This window comes from Diabrotica undecimpunctata, chromosome 3 (assembly GCF_040954645.1).
Source record: "Diabrotica undecimpunctata isolate CICGRU chromosome 3, icDiaUnde3, whole genome shotgun sequence".
In the NCBI taxonomy this organism is placed as follows: Eukaryota; Metazoa; Arthropoda; class Insecta; order Coleoptera; family Chrysomelidae; genus Diabrotica; species Diabrotica undecimpunctata.
The window spans coordinates 77,061,146-77,082,882 of NC_092805.1; the positions used below are offsets into that span (position 1 = coordinate 77,061,146).

The 21,737-nt window shown below is 34.3% G+C and overlaps 1 protein-coding gene across 7 annotated transcripts in view; it reads left to right on the plus strand.

Annotated features, from left to right (window-relative positions):
* LOC140436937 (uncharacterized) overlaps positions 1 to 21,737 on the plus strand; it is a 257,943-nt gene that overhangs the window by 234,613 nt on the left and 1,593 nt on the right. For 6 of the 7 annotated variants that reach the window (XM_072526098.1, XM_072526099.1, XM_072526101.1 and 3 more), the window contains one exon: positions 12,451 to 12,684. The exons of the other annotated variant lie outside the window; for it this stretch is intronic. In XM_072526098.1, coding sequence (XP_072382199.1) covers positions 12,451 to 12,684 — 234 coding nt within the window. The remainder of the gene's footprint in view (positions 1 to 12,450; positions 12,685 to 21,737) is intronic. 7 annotated transcript variants of the gene reach the window in all.

The window sequence follows — 21,737 nt, forward strand, 5'->3', positions numbered from 1 at the left end:
TCCAAAGATTCGTGAGGTTGCGGTCAAAAGGCCTACTTATTAAAATACATATATGTACGTATGTAATACATATAAATATGTAGACTCTTGTATTAAATGTTGAGATTAGAATAGTTCACAAGCCGCATTAAACTGAAATAGAATAAAAAAATTAAACATAATAAAACATAATTTGATATAAGTCAAATAAACAGTCAGTAAATTTAAAAAAATATAATTCAAAGTTTATTTTGAGTGTTGCAAAAGATCTAATATTGACTGATTTGTTTTACAAAAGTAGAGTCAACATAATTATACTGTTTTTTATGTAGATCTAATTAATATAACATAGCCGGGGTAAAAACTGGATTTTAAAGGTTATTTTATAGAATATGATAAGGTAAAACCGGGTGAGATGCCGCACCTTTCTTCTCACATTAAAAAAATGAACATAGGTTTAACCTAAAAAAAAATTCTAATCTTCAGGTTATTCGTTGATCATTACTTCAACGTATATCCCATATTAATAAATGTTGTGTAAAAGGGTTTTTTGTGTATTATCGGAAAACTAAAGAAACTTACTTTGGCCATCTTACCCACCTGGGTGGGTAAGATGCCGCACAAGGGTAGGGAGAGATGGCTTATGGAAATTAACATAAAAAAACAGTCTACACGTAAATTTTTATAAAAATAAAACACTTACAATTTATTTGTTAGTTTTAATTTGTTTTTTCAATTCTGCACGGTCACACATATTACACCTTACTTCATACAATGTGCAGGTTTCATTCATCCATCTAGCACACTTGATGCACTCAAGCCAATCTGCGTTAGATGTTGTTGTGTTATAATTTTCATAACACTCTACACAAACATTACTGTCGTGCACCGACTCGTCCTCACTTGAACTTAAAACAAAATCAGACTCAGATGAAGAACTGTCTTCTTTTCGAGCATATTTTTTTTTCTTTTCATAGCTTCTTACATTTGCATTCTTTTTTTTATTACCATTTTCAGTTTTCTTCCCTTTAGTTAATTTCTTTTCTTTATCTGTTTTTTTCTCTCAACAAGAGCCAAGCGTTTCTTGGTTTTGTCAGCTATTACTTCTGGCGAGGTTAACACCTGAGCTGACTGTTTTCTTAAAGATGGCTTCCTTGAAATAGGTGTGAGAATTGGGAAAACCTCGAGAAGGAGTTTTGTCGGAGTTGACTTCCCCCGCAAACACGGCAAGTTATCTTTTATGGGCGTGACGATGATTGTAGTGACTTCTTTAGAGGTCGATGGTGTGGTCAAATCTTCTTTACCCATTAAAAAATTCTCAGTGGCTACGTCTTGGTTTGCAAATGCTTCTTCAAGTGTTGCATCAGTGACAGCGGAAGGATCAGTGACAGTGGAAGGATCAGTGACAGGAGAAGGATCAGAACTGGTTGATGGGACAGGAATTTCGTCTTCATCATTTGATTCTTGGTCAGATGGTGCGGAATCATAGTCTGTCCTTGCGAGAAATGCGTCTTCGGAAATAGCTGAAGGTTTAAAAGGGTAGACTCCACATGCCCTGAATCCTGAAATACCTGTCTGCACAGTTGCAGATTTTGACCAAGCTTGAGCAAGCAGTTCTCCGAAATGACGCCTCTCCAATTTCTTTTCAGGATTAGCTTTTCCCCACTCGCTTGCTGCGTGTCTGTAGTGGGCCTTTAAGGGCTTAAAAAAGGACCTGTCGAGTGGTTGTAAATATTGCGTAGTGTGGCTTGGTAGATATAGAAGTACAACATCATTATTGGAAGCACATGTCAAAATATCGTGAGAGTTCGTATGTGAGCCATGACCATCTAAAAGTAACAAACACTTGTCCGGTGGTTTTCGTGGTAAAAAGTGATCTCGAAACCACTACATGAATATATTTTCATCAATATAGGCTGATTCCTTTCTCATTTCGATAGCCGCTCCTGCGGGCATTAATTCTTGCCAAATTTGTTGTTTTTTGACACCTATATATTTAAAAATACAGAAAGGAGGTAAAAAGGCACCTTCAGCATTCGCGCAAGCTACCACTGTTACCGTCTCTCCTCTTTTCGTTGATTGTCTGACATGTACATCGCTGCCTTTTTTAGCCACAACAATGCCAGGTTCATTATTTAGTTGTAGGCCTGATTCGTCTACGTTTCAGATGCTACCAGGTTTGTTGATGAGGTAGTGTTCAGTTAACGTTTCATGTAAGAGCTCGAAGTATTCCTTGCATTCCTTCTTGTTCATGCCTTCTGCTCGAGCATTGGATAATCCTTGAGCTTTGCGAACCGAAAGAGTACCATTCCTTCTTATAAACGACTTAAACCAATCTGCACCAGCAATCATTTTTGCTTTATTAAAGTTGTGCTTTATACCCATCGCCTCAGCAAGGTTAAAGGCTATTTTCCTTACAGCTCTTCTTGTAGGCGCAAATCCACGAATTTGTAATGCATTAATGTGTTGGACCAATTTTCGCTCAGCGTCATAACCAAGCAATGGTGCAGGACCCATTGCTTGCTTTAAAAAATTGTTTTTTGTTATTCTGCTTCTTAAGGTTTTTTCGGGAACATCGGTCGACTTTGCAGCTGATCGGATACTGACATTTTGGTTCTGTATAAGATTTATGGCAGCATCCAAATTAGTTTGGGTCCACGAACCTCTATTTGATACTCTTTTATAATTAGTTGGCATTTTCTGCAACAAAACAAATATATATAATATATATTAATGGTATTTAAAACTGTGTAATAAATTAATTTAATTATTTTTAGCTGCTGCTGCTTTTTAAAATAATTATAGTTTGGTATTAACCAAAAACATTCAAAAAAGATATGCAGCATTTCACCCAGGCTTACTAGCGGCATCTCTCCCCACAACAATGGGAGAGATGCCGCACGCTATTTTTGTGTTTCAAAATTGCTTATTACTGTCGTAACTTAACGAAGTTATTCTACAGGACAAGTACTAGATACATAATAATCTTGCAGCTATCTATTATTTACATTTCTTTAGTTTTAGATCTTTAAGTAAAAATCAATAAAATGTTTAGATACTTACAATATAGTAAAATGAAATTTTCGAATACACTGATTCAGTAACTCTAACCACACATCCGCACAACATACAGCTTTGCTAGTGACTAATGTACTGTAGAGGCACATTTCGTTGATGACATTTCAAGGTTCGTCTAGAGAGGGGTGCGGCATCTCACCCGCCGCGGCATCTCACCCGGTTTTACCTTATTGAAAAAGGCATTATTAAATAGCTTTGTCCGTAAAATTATTATCTTTTTATTATAAATTTTCCTAATTTGATTTTGTTGGAATAAATTCTTTATTTCTTTCATTTTTTTTTATTTTTAACTTTACTTTTGAATCTAAATTTTTTGTTTTTGATGGCCAATTCTACATTCAAAAGTTTGGTATCCTCATGGGAAGTAAAATATCTCCAATTATTGTTTGATTTCAATTTGTTTGGGAGTTATGGTAAGCGCAATACATTATATTTTTATAAAGTTAAGTCTTATAAAGTCTTTTTATAAGTGAGTGAAGTCTTATATTGGACAATTTTTAAGGATTAAGTTAAAGTAAAGAATGAGAAAGAATCAGGATTATGTTTACCCTTTGTAGACGGACTTTTTTTGTTTATATTTAATGGTAAATAATTTGTTTTTAGGACATAGGGCAAAAAATAGACAAATCAAAGGTTTTTTATATTAAATTTTTGTAATTAGTAAAAAAAAATGTAGTTCCATGTAGAACCACTAGGCCACACTATAAAAACTTATTTGGTGTGAAATGGAATAAAACAATTTTTTTTCTTCAGATAGACATAAACCTACTTAACATGTAGTACAGTGCCATCTTGTACGACGAGGAGTTGCCTCGGTACTGCACTGAGTACAACGTACTTTGGCTCCATGCTGAGGCATATGGACTACTTTGTCAGTTCTTATTTCTAGAGGAACTTGTTTTTTGAACCTGTTACTGGTGCTTGGTTTGTCCATGCTTTTTCTTCCAAATTTAGGCATTTGGGGGTCTGTTCCAATCAATCCGGTGGCCACAGCAATTTTAAATTCTTGTAAAGACATACTCTTACCAGTTGTTGATTGTTTGAAAATTATATGTGAGTTTTGTAATATTAGGTCAACAAAATGGAAAAAAATTCTATGCCACCACTTTTTGGATTTTCTATCCAATTCGTAGCAAGATACTAACATATCAGACTTATCTACATAGCCCATATATTTGTTGTAATCTTGTATTAATTGTTTGCAGTTAATTTCTAATGATGTCCCATCCTTTTCTTTCCTCTTCACAGTAACATTTTCTTCAGGTTTGTGAAAATTGCTTAGAAAATGAATGGGTTTTTTATTCATCCATTGCAAAGCTAGCACGCCGTCTTTACTCATTCTCCAGTTTGAATCACCCCTTGTCATTTTTTTATTTGTTTTAAGTTCAGTTGGAAAACCTTTTCTATCTTTTCGAGTTGTTCCACATGCGTAGATATTGTCTTTTATCAAGTCGCGTTATAATGCAACAGAATTGAAATAGTTATCGAAATAAACTTCATAATTTTTTACAACTAAATCTCTTGTAAGATCTTTTATTACTCTTACCCGAGCTGTTGTTCCCTTACATCGTTTACTTTTTCGGTGTATATTTGGAATTGTAAAACATATCCTGACTGATTAGCACGTACCCATACCTTATATCCCCTTTTTATGGGCTTCATCGGCATATATTGGCGTAAAATACTTCGTCCCTTGAACTTTATCATCGATGGCATCGTAAGACTCTGCAGGAGGTTGCTGGTCCCGAGACAAAGTGTCTACGAGGACTTGTCGATAGCAAACGTTGCCATGTTATCAATTCCAATTGTAACTTTAATATCATAACATATAAGATCCAATAATGTAACGTAAATTCAAATTAATAACATTTAACGGGTTTTTACCTAAATATTTAGTGGCTCAAAACATGTACACTTAGACACACTGATGATGGAATATAGATTCCGAAAATGTTTTGTGATGTAGCCCGATTGAGTGTTTTAATTATATACCTTTTATAAAGAATTTTTAAATAAATTTTTTGAAATATTTAGTTTGAGTTTTATTTTCTACAGACCGATTGCTGATACCTACTATAAACAATATATATATATATATATATATATATATATATATATATATATATATATATATATATATATATATATTATATATATATATATATATATATATATATATATATATATATATATATATATATATATATTTATATATATATATATATATATATATATATATATATATATATATATATATATATATATACATATATACACTTCTCCAAGAAATTAACGCACCACTTCAATAAATCAATTTTATTTGTAAACAGGCAAAGAATAAAAAATAAAACTTCACCAGATTTATTCTACATTTTATTAGTAATTATAACAATTTGTCTAATCATCAGAAAATGTTGAAGTACAGGAGAAAAAAAAATAAAACGGAAAATTCTAAAAAAATAATGATAAGAAAAGTAAACTAAAATATGAAAAAAGTCTTAATAACGAGTGTTTCCACCTCTACTACGTATAATAGCCTCGCATCATTGGCCCATACTTAAAATTAATTGCCGTATTTCATTTTGGTCTAGTTCTCTCCAAATCTGGATCAGCCTCTCTTCCACTTCCTGTAAGTTGTTTGATTGGATCGGTGTCGCTCTTAATCGCCTACCAAGGATATCCCAGAGATTTTAAATCGGATTTAAATTCGGACTATGTGCTGGTCATTCCATAGTGTTAATTTCTACCTCTTCTAGATAATTTCTGACGATCTGTGCAGCGTGAGGTCTGGCATTATCTTGCATTAGTAAGCAATTTTCACCGATATAAGGAGCAAATGCTACTACATGTCGCTCCAGGATCTCCAATATGTACCTTTCAGCTGTAACAGTTCCATTTTGTATGACCGCTAGGTCCGTACGTGCGGTCAAAGAAATACCACCCCACACCATAACGGATCCACCACCAAAAAATGTGGTGTGTGAGAAGTTACACTGAGCATATCATTCGTTGGGTCGTCGCAACACACGAACACGTCTATCGTTATTGTACAAACAAAATCGGGATTGATCAGTAAATAGCACTCGTTTCCAGTCAGCCTCTAACCAATTAACGTGTTCTCTGGCAAAATGTAGTCTCCCCCTTCGATGCTCTGCAGTTAATAGAGGACCTCGGGCGGCAATCCTAGGTGTTAAGTTGTATTCCCTAAGTCGCTGGCGAACAGTTTCAGTACTAATTTGTATAGCATGTACATCTCGAAGCTTGAAATTGGTGTGAAGCTAACTTCGATCTGTTACAAAACGTTGTCGAAGAGCAGAAATTCTTAAAAACCGATCTTGAATAGGGGTAGTTACCCGGTTTCGTCCTTGCCCTGGTCTGCGAGTATGATCCCCTGTTTCGAGGAATCTTTCTAACACTCGTGAGACGGATCTGTCGGACACACTAAACCGACGACCAATTCTTCGGTAACTCCAACCACAGTATATAAGCAATTGTGCTCCAACCTTCTTCCGACAGTATCACTGCTTGGGCACATTCATCTCGGGTTAAATGACGTGATTGACGCTCCATAATAAACACAATTAACAATAATCAACAATTAAACAGTAGCCGAATAAAATTCGTGAACACTTGGAAATTAGTATATTTATAGAATTAGTACATTTTTTGCTTCCTTTTGTTTTGTTGCAAAAAAAAACTATAGCGATTAAACACAGTCAATAAATATAGAGTGTACGAATAGCATATACAAGGGGCTTGCAAAATATAACATTACAATGGAAATTTTTATAAACGCTAATAAAATATTTTAATATTTCAAAGTGGTGCGTTAATTTCTTGGAGAAGTGTATATATATATTTTTATATATATATTTATATATATATATATATATTTTTATATATACATATATATATATATATATATATATATATATATATATATATATATATATATATATATATATATATATATATATATATATATATATATTGTTATGGATCAGTTTATCGATCAGAAATAGAATAAAGAATTTTTTTATTATTTTAATATACCGCGGGCATATAAGTTAAAATACAACCCTGTACTTATTTGTAATAGTTAGAATAATAGAAGACATTGTTCCGTGACGGAACAGTTTTTCCTTGAAAGACTGAGTGAATAGTGAAAGGACAATGGAACCCGTATAATTTATAGATTTAAGAATAAACTTGTAATTGTATTTTGCGGTGGGCATTTTTCGAAAGTAAATAAGAATTAGATTTAGATATGAGATAACAAGAATTTGGAAACTTATTTCTGTTGAAAAAGGCAAAATTGTTAATGGTTTCTGAAAAGTAATTTGAGTGAAAGTAGTTTATTTGTTTTAAATATTATGTTGGAAATTTTCTAAATCTAAAATAAGTGGGAAAGATGAATGCTTATGATTGGTTAAAAAAGGAATGATGGGGAATGAGAGAGTTGAGAAGTTTGTCTGGGGAGATTGAAAAAGATTATTATGTTACCGGCAGACCAGAAGAGAAGACGTGTTTTTCGTGTAGTCAATCTGAGTACCAGTGTTTTCGTTTGTTAGTGAAAAAGGTGGAAGCTGAGAGCAGATCAAAATTGAGAAGATTAATACCTCTTTTTGAGCATTGTGATTGTGAAAAAAAGCAGTGGAGAATTGAGGCTCTGTTTGGATGCCCGGAATATAAATCAACACACGGTATCTCAATATGAATCACCTCTCAACATCGAAGCTATTTTTGGGAGAATTACGGGAACACACATGTTTTCTAAAATTGATTTGAAACATAGTTTTTGGTTAATACCGTTAGCAGAAAGATGTAGAAATTACACCGCTTTCTCAATCGATGGTATTGTATACCGATTTAAAGTAGTACCTTTTGGATTACAAAGTGCGTGTGCAGCATTGGTAAGAGCTCTCCATACAATCTTAAATAAATATGAAGATTTCATAGTGCACTACATCGACGACTTACTCATTTTTTCACCAGATACATCAAGTCATTTGGAACACATAAATATTATTTTGGGAGAATTGGACAAGGCCGGATTAAAACTAAATATTGAAAAATGTCAATTTTTTCAAAAAGAAGTGATATATTTGGGATTTAAATTGGACACACAAACAGTTAGTTTAGCCGAGGACCGGGTAAAACTCATAGATGAATACCCAAGACCAACGAATTTAAAAACATTGAGAGGTTTTCTCGGGACGATCAACTATTTTAAAAAACTAATTCCTGATTTAAGCCAGAAGGAAATTCCTCTGATCAAATTGTTATAGAAGGGTGTTAAATGGAGTTGGAAAGAAGAACAAGAGAAAGCTTTTCAAATTTTAAAAGAGGAATTCTCGAAAGGAACGAAAATATATCATCCCATGTACAATTTGCCTTTCATACTACGAACTGATGCATCCATACAAAAATTTGCGGGAGTTTTGTCGCAAATACAAAACAATCAAGAAGTGCCGATTTGTTTTATTTCCCGGGTGACAAAAACACACGAAAGAAAATACAGTGTGACTGAACTAGAGTTTGCTAGCGTACTTTTCTGTGTAAATAAGTTAGGATTTTATCTGTTCTATCCCGATTATGAGCAACTAGGAGATACTGAACCCACTAGAAGAGATATATAAAGTAAACTGATTAAAGTAAAATTAAAAAGGCACCCTGAGAATTTTTAATAGTAATTGAATTGTATGACTCTGCATAAATTAGTGAATCAATTAATTAAATGATTGGATTAATTAAATTAAAATTAAAATTAAAATTAAATTAAATTAAAATTAAATTAAATAAAGTGTTAATTAATAATAAAACATCATAAAACAGATCACAACAATATATATATATATATATATATGTATATATATATATATATACATATATATATATATATATATATATATATATATTTATATATATATATATATATATTTATATATATATATATATATATATATATATATATATATATATATATATATATATATATATATAATAGTAATAGTCTCCCGTTTTATACCGCTGTCGCGGCTTTGGGAGTATAGCAGGGTAGTCTGCTATATCTAGGGCCTACGGTATACAAGGAAGGTAACATGGCCAGTGCTACGCTTCAACCGTCTATTATTACCCCTGGTTTTACCCAAGGTACTCATTTTTATTCAGGCTGAGTCGACCTGGGGCCTATAGACATTTTTAAAATGTCTAGATGTTCTTGCCGGCGGTGGGATTCGAACCCCGGACCACCGGCTTGCGAGTCAAGCATCCTACCGCTTGCGCTACGCAGGCCCTTATATATATATATATATATATATATATATATATATATATATATATTTTTATATATACATATATATATATATATATATATATATATATATATATATATATATATATATATATATGTATATATATATATATATATATATATATATATATTTTTTTTTATATATACATATATATTCTTCTGTCACAGTGTTAGTCGCCATACTCTTCTGATACAGCTGGACCGATTTTTATGAAATTTTACATATTATGTATTCTGTAGGCCTAAGAATAGGTTGTAATCTATTTTTCATATCTCTAAGTTGTTAGGGTCATCCCATTTTTTTTATTTTTTGGACAAATTTTCTTATTTTTTTTATGATGTGGCGTTAAACAATTCAAACAATTCTCAATTTTAACCCTTCTATCGTTAACCCCTATTTTCAGTAGCCATATTACTGTCACATAGTTAGTTGCCATACTCCTCCAAAACGGCTCATCTGATGTTTATTAAATGTTATATGTTTATTTCGTCGGTCTGAGAATCGGTCGTACTCTATTTTTCATACCCCTATTTAAATCGTAAGCATAGTTCAGTCCAAACATTTGTTTTTTATTTTTTGGATACACTTTCTATGTTGCGTTAAACAATGCAACTCTTAATTTTCACCCTTTTATGACTAACCCCTATGTTTTAGGATATCAGCCGCTAAAACAAACTGTATGACAACATCAAAGACCCCTGTAAGGTGTAAAGTTTTGGTAAATCGATCAATTATTCAGCAAGAGATAAAGTTTATATACTCTGGCTTAGAACTATTAGGCTAAGGCGACAGAGAAGTAAACGAACAACTAAAAGTGCAAATACGTACCGAGAACGAACAACAAAAATAGATGGCTGTCCAATCAATACAATATGTTATAATAAAAAAATTGGCATTGAGACTAAATATATAATATGTTTATTACATATATAATATGTTTATTATATAATAGCAGCTACAAAGCTGCTATTTGGCATATAATGACATACACCAAACAAACTAGACCAAAAACAACAAAAACCAAAAGATTGTTGAAACAACAGAAATAAAGGTACTTTGTGCATAGCTGAAAGGACTCTTCTAAACAAAGAACACAGTGAAAACGTAAAATATATGGGGGTAAACGATATTAATGGTTGAGTATTAAACAGGAAAAGGAATAAATGAATAATTAGTAGAATGAAAGAAAGAATGGTGATAATAGCTACAGATAAATCGCCAATGAGAGGGAGAAGTAGGCCGATCCCAAAAAAGGTGAAGCGACAATCTGGGCGTTAATGCAGATGGATGAATTTTAAAAACGAGATTCGCGTAAAATAGAGAAGGAAGAGGAAGTGTTTGGCTATATTATGTCAATTTCTATGTATTTATTCTTCTGGGAGTTAATTTAAAAAAGGTATTTGTAACTACAAACTTTTCTCTGGTTATGAATTCGTCAAATTGATCAACCCTATCGACGCTTCCCGAGATCAAACAATCCTACATACTCTTCACGCTGTTCGTTACGAATTTTGAACATGCATCTTTTAAGTCTCATATTATGACGGTTAGGATATTCTTGGGCTGTGTTCCTAAGGTTTTATTTGGATTTTGTAGAACTCCTATTATAAATTCTGATTTGTCTTTGACATACTGTAATTACGTTATTTTTTTTATGGACGTAGATAGTTTTTATATATATTTTTTTATATTCTGTGAAAACTAAAAAAATATTATTGAATTTAAAGTATTCTGAACTAATTAATCATTTTAATCGCAAAAATTCTTCTTCTTTATGTATCATGTCGTTTCAGAACGTTGGTTACCATCAGAGCGATCTTAATTTCATTTACTGATACACTAAATAGCATGTTCGTATCACAACTCATACCAATCATGCACGTTCCTTAACCATGAAGTCTTTCTTTGTCCTGGACTGCGTTTTCCTGCTATTTTCCCTTACATAATATTGTGTAGAAATCTATATTTGCCACCTCTCGTTGAGCGAAATTGCAAATTTAATATAAATTGGTCTTCCTAAGTTTCATATGTTTCGGTATAGATAGCGTTCTATTATTTTTAAATTTTTTAAACATTTTTTTTGTCGCGATTTCATGTTCCTGTTTTATTGTTCCTATTTTATTTGCGATGCTCCTAGCAGCTTCTTCTATAAAGTAATTGATGCGTTCTCCTGGATTTGTACTTTATAAAAATTTATTATCTCTTTAATATAAACGTAAAAACCACTTTCTTTGGACTGTTTTCTGGGTGGACTAAGGTTTTTACATATATTCGTCAGTTCATCTGCTTAATCTCTGCTAGACATATTTGCTATTGTACGATTATAGCACACTTATCTTATAAAAGTTAGAAAATACACAATCACTGTAAATTACTACTTATTATTAAATTAGTACAATAATCAGTAAACAGGTTTTTTATATCCAAAATTCCAGAGAAAATTTTTGCGAATGAAAGAAGAACGATTAATACTTTGCAAAATGTATTGAAAGCAAATACATCAAAAATCAACCAATGCTAAGAAAAAGATAAACTATTTTAAAGATAAATTACATTGATTTAAAGCAGTGGATATTAGGGGATAAAAAGACGGAATAGAATAAATTAAAAGTCTGCTACTAAAAAAATATTTGGTGAAGTAAAAATAGAAGAAAATAAAGAGCTGCATGTTTTTTAAAAAATATTCAGCACAGAGGTGAAGAATGTAGATGCTGTAAGAGATAATCTAAACATAATAGGTTTTTTTTAACAAGAATTGAAGAATATCCAGAGAGTGAGTGTAAGCACAGTAAGAGAAAGTTTTAGTCATTTGCTGAAGCTAGGTTTCGACAAAAAACGATACTCAGCAGCAGTTGAAGATTATTCGACAGTTGTTATAAGTATATCTCTATGGAGTGAAATGACCCCCTTTATTTACATTTTAAAATAGTAGACAATTACCTGGGTGGACTAAAACGTTTTAGAGCACCCTAGTACAGAGTTTAATAAAACTAATTAAATGCTTTTTTACTTTTATTGTATTCTTTACATTTCTTTATTTTACAACAACAAATATTAATCAATAATATATTTTATCTAGTTCCAGAATTCCCTTACCAAGCATCTTCAATGAAGACAACAAGAAGCAACACGCTTGATATTAACCAAATTAATGATGAAAATGTAAAAGCTACGATTTTAAAATATTTACAAGATATGCAAATGATTCAAAACGAAATAATTAAAAATATGGTTAACGATACGGAACCTATTTTACAGGAGCCAACAAGTAGACAAAAATGCAAAGACAACGCTTCTTCTCTAACAAGTGAACGTAGGTTTGAGATGTTAATTATTTAAATTTGTTAAATTATTTTTAAAATTTTTACCGCCAAAAAACAATAGGTTTTGTAACATATTTTCACCTATTAATGCCACAAGTGGGTAAAAAAATACAAATGCAATATTTAATTTAATTTAATTCCTCCAGGAAAAAAACCCAAAGGGTTGCGATCTGAGAATCTAAAAAGCTCCGGTATAAGTAATCTTTTACAATTTCACCTTGTATACTTTACAATATAATTCATATTTCTAGAGAATATGATTATATCATAATATATATACCTAACTACTTATATATATATATATATATATATATATATATATATATATATATATATATATATATATATATATATATATATATATATATATATATATATATATATATATATATATATATATTGTTTGGAAAAGTGTCAAGACTCATTTAAATATTTTATTTTTAATATTCAGAATATGACCTTATTTAGTTTTAAATCTTTTATTCAATCATAGTATATTAGCTAAGTATAATATGGCTTTAGTTCATCCTTTAAATTCTCGAACTCAAATTGCCTGATTAATTATTGTCAAGTTCTGAGAATTCACTTGTCTGAAAACATGTTTTTGGGAAACATTTATCAACCCAAACACTTCAGAGTCCTTAAGGAAACGTACCCATTCTTTGTGTAGAAAGTTTAAAATGCCACTTTAAGCTTAATTTACGGTATTCACGGAGGTCCTAAGAACAGAAGAACCACCCCAATGGATTCGCGTACATACATATTTTGTTTCGTATGATCGGCCACTCTACACCAACCTCTCGTCAAGAACACAAGCAAGCAAACCAGCAATATCATTTAACCAGCGACCTCATTAAGTTTTATACAAAACATATATATATATATATATATATATATATATATATATATATATATATATATATATATATATTATAATATAATCATATTCCCTCAAAAAAGCTTTGAATTTACAACTCAATAGCACTAAGATTCTACTCTCTACCGAAATACATAAACCGATCTTAGCAATCAGACCAATTATTGTTGCATTTATTGATTTTCCAAACAGTAAATTATTCCAATTCCTAACAGAAATATTAAATGCATACAACACAAATTATGATTACTATATAAAAGATTCATTTAGTTTCAGCGTGAATACTATAGAAAAACAGTGGACACACATCTCACAATACAGTTCAATATATTTTAATTCATTTGTAACAATATTATCCTTCATATTTGACTCAAATATACTGGTCTTCAACGAGGTGTATTTAAAACAAGTACAAGGTACATCCATGGGAAACGAAATATCACCAATTTTATGCCACTGTGTTGCTATATAGATGACTTAATTGAAAGCTGTAGTAGTGTTGCCGAGAGGGGGCATTTGGGCCTGTAGGACCCATCGCCGGCTCTGCGGACTTCTTCCTGTCCTCGGAATTAGACCGGGTATTGACCATCTTTACTTGTCACTGATAAAATGGTTTAATACTTCTACTGGTATAAAATAACGGTTACCGTGACAAGTATCTGTTATAGGTAACAGTTCCAAGGAGCAGTTACAAAATAACAGATCAAAAATAGAAAACAGAACAGGTAAAATAGTCTAAGTATTCCTTGACTTACGGAAGGAATAACTTAGTAAACAAGAAAAATAAAATGGTATAAAAGTACAATGCAAAGAAAATGTTTCTAAGTGTTTCTTGACTTACGGAAGAAACAACTTAGAATGAAAAGTAAAATACACAAGATAAAAGAATAGAAAAGTGCAGAAATATTCCTAAGTGTTTCTTGTCTTACGGGAGAAACAACTTAGGACAGAAATACAGATAAATGAAATATGTAAATATGAAACAAGGTATGGAAATATTTCTAAGTGTTTCTTGACTTACGGAAGAAACAACTTAGAGTGAAAACAAACAAGAGAATCAAATATGGAAAAATAAGAATACAAATACTTATAAGTGTTTCTTGACTTACGGAAGAAGCGACTTACAAATACGAAAAATCAAATACAGAAAAGATGTAAAAATATTGCTAAGTGTTTCTTGACTTACGGAAGAAACAACTTAGCATAAAATAGAAAATGAAAGAGACAAATGTATTAAGTATTTTCTTAACTTAAGGAAGAAAATATCTTAGATAAAATATCGGAAATAATAATTCAACAACGATTATGAAAATATTTCTAAGTGTTCTTTTGACTTACCGGAAAAGAACGGCTTAAACGCACAATTAAAATAACAAGTCAAATATTCAGAGAAATATTTCTAAGAGTTCTTTGACTTACCGAAAGAACTACTTAGACAAAGTACAAATCAAAATATAAAATAGAAAAAGCAAGATAAATATTTCTAAGTGTTCTTAACTTACGGAAGAACAACTTAGATACAAAATACAAGAAAAATAAACAATCAAAATAATCAAATAAAATATCAAACAATCAGTACATGAACAAATATAGATCAATGTATTATTCTAACCTGAAAAGGTCTGAATATACAATAATGCTAAAATAAAAAGGTATACAGAAAATCAGAAATAAAACAATAACTTAGTTGGAACAGTAATAGCACCGACTAGGTCTACAGTAGAAGAGGCAAGCTCGACTGACCGATGAGAGAAAATCTACCTGCTTTTATGTAAAACAAATCCTTTGTTTTACTTAGCGAAAGTGGAATTTCCCTGCATCGAATCAATTAGAAATTTGGATTTGGCCAACCTTGGAATTCCCAAGTATTTTAACCGATATCCAAATTCCTTGATGCGTCGAGGACATCCCCCCTCCTCTGAAAGACCTAACGGTGCTAAGAAAATTTATTAAAACAATAGAAAAATACAATTTAAGAATAAAAAAAAAAATACAATAATAAAATTTTTACCCTAAAAGAATATAATGTAAAAGACTTAAGATAAAAAAAACTAAGATATTGTACTTAAGATATTTGAACTTAATTGTATACGGTCCAGTAGGCCCAGGTGGTCCAGGTGTTCCGGGTGGCTCGTCTGCTTCCGTCAGGGCTACTTTATTCACCCTGAGGAGGTCCTACGACGTCGTGAAGATATAAGGCTACTCAATTCACCTTGATATCTCCACGTGTCGTAATGGGACCTTATCCTTGTTCATCTTTGGCGGTCGGCTGCGCTGTGGTTCCCTCATCCCGTCCGTTCGGAGGGGTCAGGGTCCTATGGTCAGCATCGTCGATCATCGTGAACTCTTGGAGGAGATTCTCTTCAATCTCGCTCCTGGGTACTTCTTCGGAGATTTGCTGCTCGCGTCTCCGAAGTCGTTTCTTTCTCTTGTGTGTCCGGTGACTTCTCCGGATTTCCTCTCGGAGTGGTATGTCGACCGGACCGTCGAGGATGGGGTCGGTGTCCTCCTCCTCGTCGCCGTGCTCCATTGTCTCTATTAATAGAAGGCATTCGGCGTCTGGCATGTCATCTGCTGTCAGGCTAGGTTCTTCCTCCTCGTCGACGTCCTCCATCGTCTCTAGTAATGGAACGCCGTAGGCTTCTTCTTCTTCAGGTGTGCCTGTACTGATGTCCGCTGTTTCGGTTTCTTCAGTGGTCGGCTGACGTGGACGGTTGTCTAATACTTCATTGTCCTCTTGGGTTGACTGCTCTGCTTGTTGGGATGGGATTTGATGGAATTCCAGCTGTTGTGGTTTGGCTTGCCTTTCTGCTGGGGTCGCCCAGTAGATGGTGGTTCGGCAGGCAGTACCAGCGTGTAGACATTTTCGGGGTATGTCTACATTGGCTTCTTCCTGCTCCAACCAAGGCATCCCTAACACAACGTCGTGGTTCAAATCCTCCATAACTATGCAGTTTACAGTCGTGTCCAGAGTGTCAATGTTCATATTGACTGCAGCAGTCCCTAGGGTGCGGGATGTGCTGCCCGTGCATGCCAGCTGAACAAGTCCTGGTCCTCGGTGCAGGTCCCGTCTCTGGATCAACCTCTGGTGAACGAAGTTCCCGGAGGCACCGGTGTCGATCAAAATCTTCACTTGCTGCCCGTTGATCCTTCCATAGAGTTGGGGGAGGCCTGCTGTCGAGGGTTGTACCTGAATAGGATTCAGTTGGGGCACCATCGTCACAACAGGGTTCAGTTGGCGCCCCGATTGGCGTTTCCCTGGTTCTGTGGGGTTGGAGGTGGTGGTTGGTTCATTGATGGCATCCTGTACTGTCCACAGGGGTTCCTCCATTCGTCTATCGCCTCAGGGTGTCGTGGAGCGTTATCCTGACGTGGGGGACGGTACGGCTGCTGTTGCTGCTGCTGCTGCTGGGGTTTGCCGGTCCGGCGGATGTCAGATTCCATGCCCTGGGCGATTGTCAGAAGGTCTTCCTCGGTCCTGGGGATGTTCGCTCTCAGGCAGACCGCGATGTCGGGTCTCAGTAAATTTACGATGGTGATACACCTCTGCTCCTCAGGGGTGTAAGGTGCGAGACGTCTGAATAAGGCTGCTTTACCGTTGATAAAGTCCTCCGTGGGTTCATCCTTCCGTTGATGCTCTCCATGAAGTTTTGACGTCAAGGCTGAAATCACGGCAGGGTCGTTGTATTTCCTTAGGAGACGGTCTCGGAATGTGTCGTACGGCAGGTCCGTGTGTGAAAACTTCTGGGCCCATTTCTTCGCGTCGCTGTGGAGTGAGTTGTCGATGAGATAGTCTATCCAGTTGTCCTCGTCTACATCGTATTTGGTTAAGAAATTTTCAGCTTTTGTCAAAAAGTTGAGAGGGTTTTCAGTGTCCCGGCCTGAGAATTGAGGGGGCTTCACATATGTAATCCTAGGCTTCGGTGGCTCAGGTTGAGGCATCTGGGGTGTAGTGCCTTGAGTAGTGGATAGGGCCGTCATCGCTTGCATTAGGGCAGAGATGAAGTCAGCTGTGGAAGGCTGGCTTGAAGACGGTCCTGGGGTCGTGGATTCGGTTTTAGTGGGTTGGGCGCCATGTTGCCGAGAGGGGGCATTTGGGCCTGTAGGACCCATCGCCGGCTCTGCGGACTTCTTCCTGTCCTCGGAATTAGACCGGGTATTGACCATCTTTACTTGTCACTGATAAAATGGTTTAATACTTCTACTGGTATAAAATAACGGTTACCGTGACAAGTATCTGTTATAGGTAACAGTTCCAAGGAGCAGTTACAAAATAACAGATCAAAAATAGAAAACAGAACAGGTAAAATAGTCTAAGTATTCCTTGACTTACGGAAGGAATAACTTAGTAAACAAGAAAAATAAAATGGTATAAAAGTACAATGCAAAGAAAATGTTTCTAAGTGTTTCTTGACTTACGGAAGAAACAACTTAGAATGAAAAGTAAAATACACAAGATAAAAGAATAGAAAAGTGCAGAAATATTCCTAAGTGTTTCTTGTCTTACGGGAGAAACAACTTAGGACAGAAATACAGATAAATGAAATATGTAAATATGAAACAAGGTATGGAAATATTTCTAAGTGTTTCTTGACTTACGGAAGAAACAACTTAGAGTGAAAACAAACAAGAGAATCAAATATGGAAAAATAAGAATACAAATACTTATAAGTGTTTCTTGACTTACGGAAGAAGCGACTTACAAATACGAAAAATCAAATACAGAAAAGATGTAAAAATATTGCTAAGTGTTTCTTGACTTACGGAAGAAACAACTTAGCATAAAATAGAAAATGAAAGAGACAAATGTATTAAGTATTTTCTTAACTTAAGGAAGAAAATATCTTAGATAAAATATCGGAAATAATAATTCAACAACGATTATGAAAATATTTCTAAGTGTTCTTTTGACTTACCGGAAAAGAACGGCTTAAACGCACAATTAAAATAACAAGTCAAATATTCAGAGAAATATTTCTAAGAGTTCTTTGACTTACCGGAAAGAACTACTTAGACAAAGTACAAATCAAAATATAAAATAGAAAAAGCAAGATAAATATTTCTAAGTGTTCTTAACTTACGGAAGAACAACTTAGATACAAAATACAAGAAAAATAAACAATCAAAATAATCAAATAAAATATCAAACAATCAGTACATGAACAAATATAGATCAATGTATTATTCTAACCTGAAAAGGTCTGAATATACAATAATGCTAAAATAAAAAGGTATACAGAAAATCAGAAATAAAACAATAACTTAGTTGGAACAGTAATAGCACCGACTAGGTCTACAGTAGAAGAGGCAAGCTCGACTGACCGATGAGAGAAAATCTACCTGCTTTTATGTAAAACAAATCCTTTGTTTTACTTAGCGAAAGTGGAATTTCCCTGCATCGAATCAATTAGAAATTTGGATTTGGCCAACCTTGGAATTCCCAAGTATTTTAACCGATATCCAAATTCCTTGATGCGTCGAGGACAGTAGTAGGGTGCCGTTTCATGTTCCTTTTTTAAAGATATACATGAAAAGACTTTTAGAACCGTTTAGAGAGGTATCTAATATCAAAATTGGAACTAGAAATATAAAAATGGTAACTACGTTACACACTAAACTAAAAACACCCTTAAACATTAAAGAAAGATCCAATGTTTGTACACTCTACTCTATAATAATTGTAACAAAGTGTTACGAACATACTTTTGGCATGGCCCAGGTAACGGTTGCATTGCATCTCTAATACTCTCGAAATTTCGCGGCGTATCGAGTGCGAGAGAGAATAACCGGTCACGAAGGCGAATTAGAGGTGGGACAACGCCAGAATATTCTCGAACCTAGTAACTGTAGTATATATAGGTAACAATGTTAGAAGTAGAGTTAGTTGTTAAGATACTACCGAACTGTAAAGTTATAAATAAATATATGTATATAAATTCGAACCGCTCGTTTTATTTAATCACGCTACAGTTGGTGTTACGGTGTGAGTAAAAGAAACTATAAATTCAACAGTGACTTTTGAAAAAGACTTTTTACAACAAAAAGTATTATTCGTCGGGAACATCCGCGTAGTTCGGTTGTGATCTTTGTATAAAAGAACATTTAAAAAGTACGTGTGTACCTGACCAAAGATGCTGCTAGTAGAACTTTCAGCAAAACAGTTGCGTGAGCAGCTAGAAGAACGCGATGAAGACTGCAGTGGGTCCAAGAAGATACTCCAAGAACGACTGAAGACTGTTCTCAACAAGAATGGAGAAGACCCAGAGACATTCCAGTTCCAGTCAGCAGGCGAAGCCGTTTTAACTAAAATAATTGATGGAAAATTCGAGAATGTTTCCAAAAGATTCGATGAAACGTCTCGAATGATAGAAACAACTTCTAAAAAAACTGATGATAAATTCGAGACTGTTTCCAAAAGATTCGATGAAACGTCTCAAATGATAGAAGAATCTTCTCGAAAGAATGATGAAAGATTCAACGAAACGTCTCAAATTATTAAAGAAATAGCTAGACAAAATGACGAGAAATTTGAAAATGTGTCTAGAAGATTCGATGAGACTTCTCAAATAATTAAAGAAGTATGTAATCAAAACAATGGGAAATTTGAAGAAGTCTCAAGAACATTCGATAAGATACAGAAAAATGTAAACGACAAGATAGAAGACGTAGAAGAGAAGATCAAACAATTAGAGACCGTGATAACTAATACAAAAGTACTACCACCAGTTAATACAATAGCCTTAGATCCGGTAGTGAAAGAAGAATCACCTAGAGACGAAACGACACATAATATGAGATTCAAATTGCCACCATTTGATGGAAAGTCTTCTTGGTCCATATACCTTAGACAATTTGAAGCTATTGCGACAGCCAATCATTGGACAGAACAAGAAAAAGCTGTTTCCTTGACTGCTGCTTTACGAGGTGATGCTGCGGATATCCTAAGATCAATTCCTAAGGGTCAAGAAAAATGTTACCAGACCTTGTTCACTCGACTAGATAAACGTTACGGAGATGCCCATCTACAACCAGTCTACAAAGTACAAATAAGAAGTAGAATCCAACGAGCAAGTGAGAGTTTGCAAGAATTTGAAGCAAATATTGCTCGTATAGCGCTGTTGGCCTATCCAGAGGCACCAGACAACATTTTGGAAGAAATTGCTGTAGATGCCTTCGTCAATGGGTTAAGAGACATTGAACTACAGAAAGCTTTACGACTAGCAAGACCGAAAGTTTTAGATGAAGCGCTCGCTATTGCCTTAGAACATGAAACAGCTAGTCAAGCTTCACGGAGCTATCGAGTACGAACCTCTGAAGAGAGCGACGAACAAAACGAAAAACGTCTGGAGGAAATCGTACGGAAAGTAGTTCGTGACATGATGCCGAAGAGACGTGAACCCAGATGTTGGAATGGTAACGACGTAGGTCACATTCGTCGTAAATTGCAAGAAAATAATACAACAGTCAGAAAGCTAGAACAAATCGAACACAGGGCTGGAAAAAGTCATTCAAATGCTAATGCTCAGTCAAGACGGCCATTAATCATTGTCTTGAATTAGAAGAACGACTTTGCCCCGTGAGACGAACCGCCGTCATTAATGAGCAATGGCAGCCTCAACAGCTACAAGACGCTCAAGCAGATGATCCATGTATAAAAAGAGTATTGGATTGGAGGCGTCGAAGTGAAAGACCTTCTTGGCAAGACATTAGTGCATGTAGTCCAGAAGTCAAGTGTTACTGGAGCCAATGGAATTGCCTAGTGCTGAAAGATGATCTTATGTATAGAACCTTTGAGAACGATGATGGTACAGAAACTAAGCTTCAGTTAATTGTACCTAAAAGTAAAGTGTCAGAAGTATTGCGTCAGTTGCATGACGGTGCATCAGGTGGACACTTTGGTATCACGAAGACTCTGCAAAAGGTTCGAGAACGGTTCTATTGGGTGAACTGTAAAGATGATGTAAGATGGTGCCGGAAATGTGAACTGTGTGCAACCAGTAATGGTCCAGCTGGTAAAAAGAGGGCACCCATGAGACAGTACAATGTTGGTAGTCCTATGGAAAGAGTAGCAATCGACATTGCAGGTCCACTTCCAGAGACAAATGATGGAAATAAATATATCCTGGTAGCCATGGATTATTTTACGAAATGGACTGAGGCTTATGC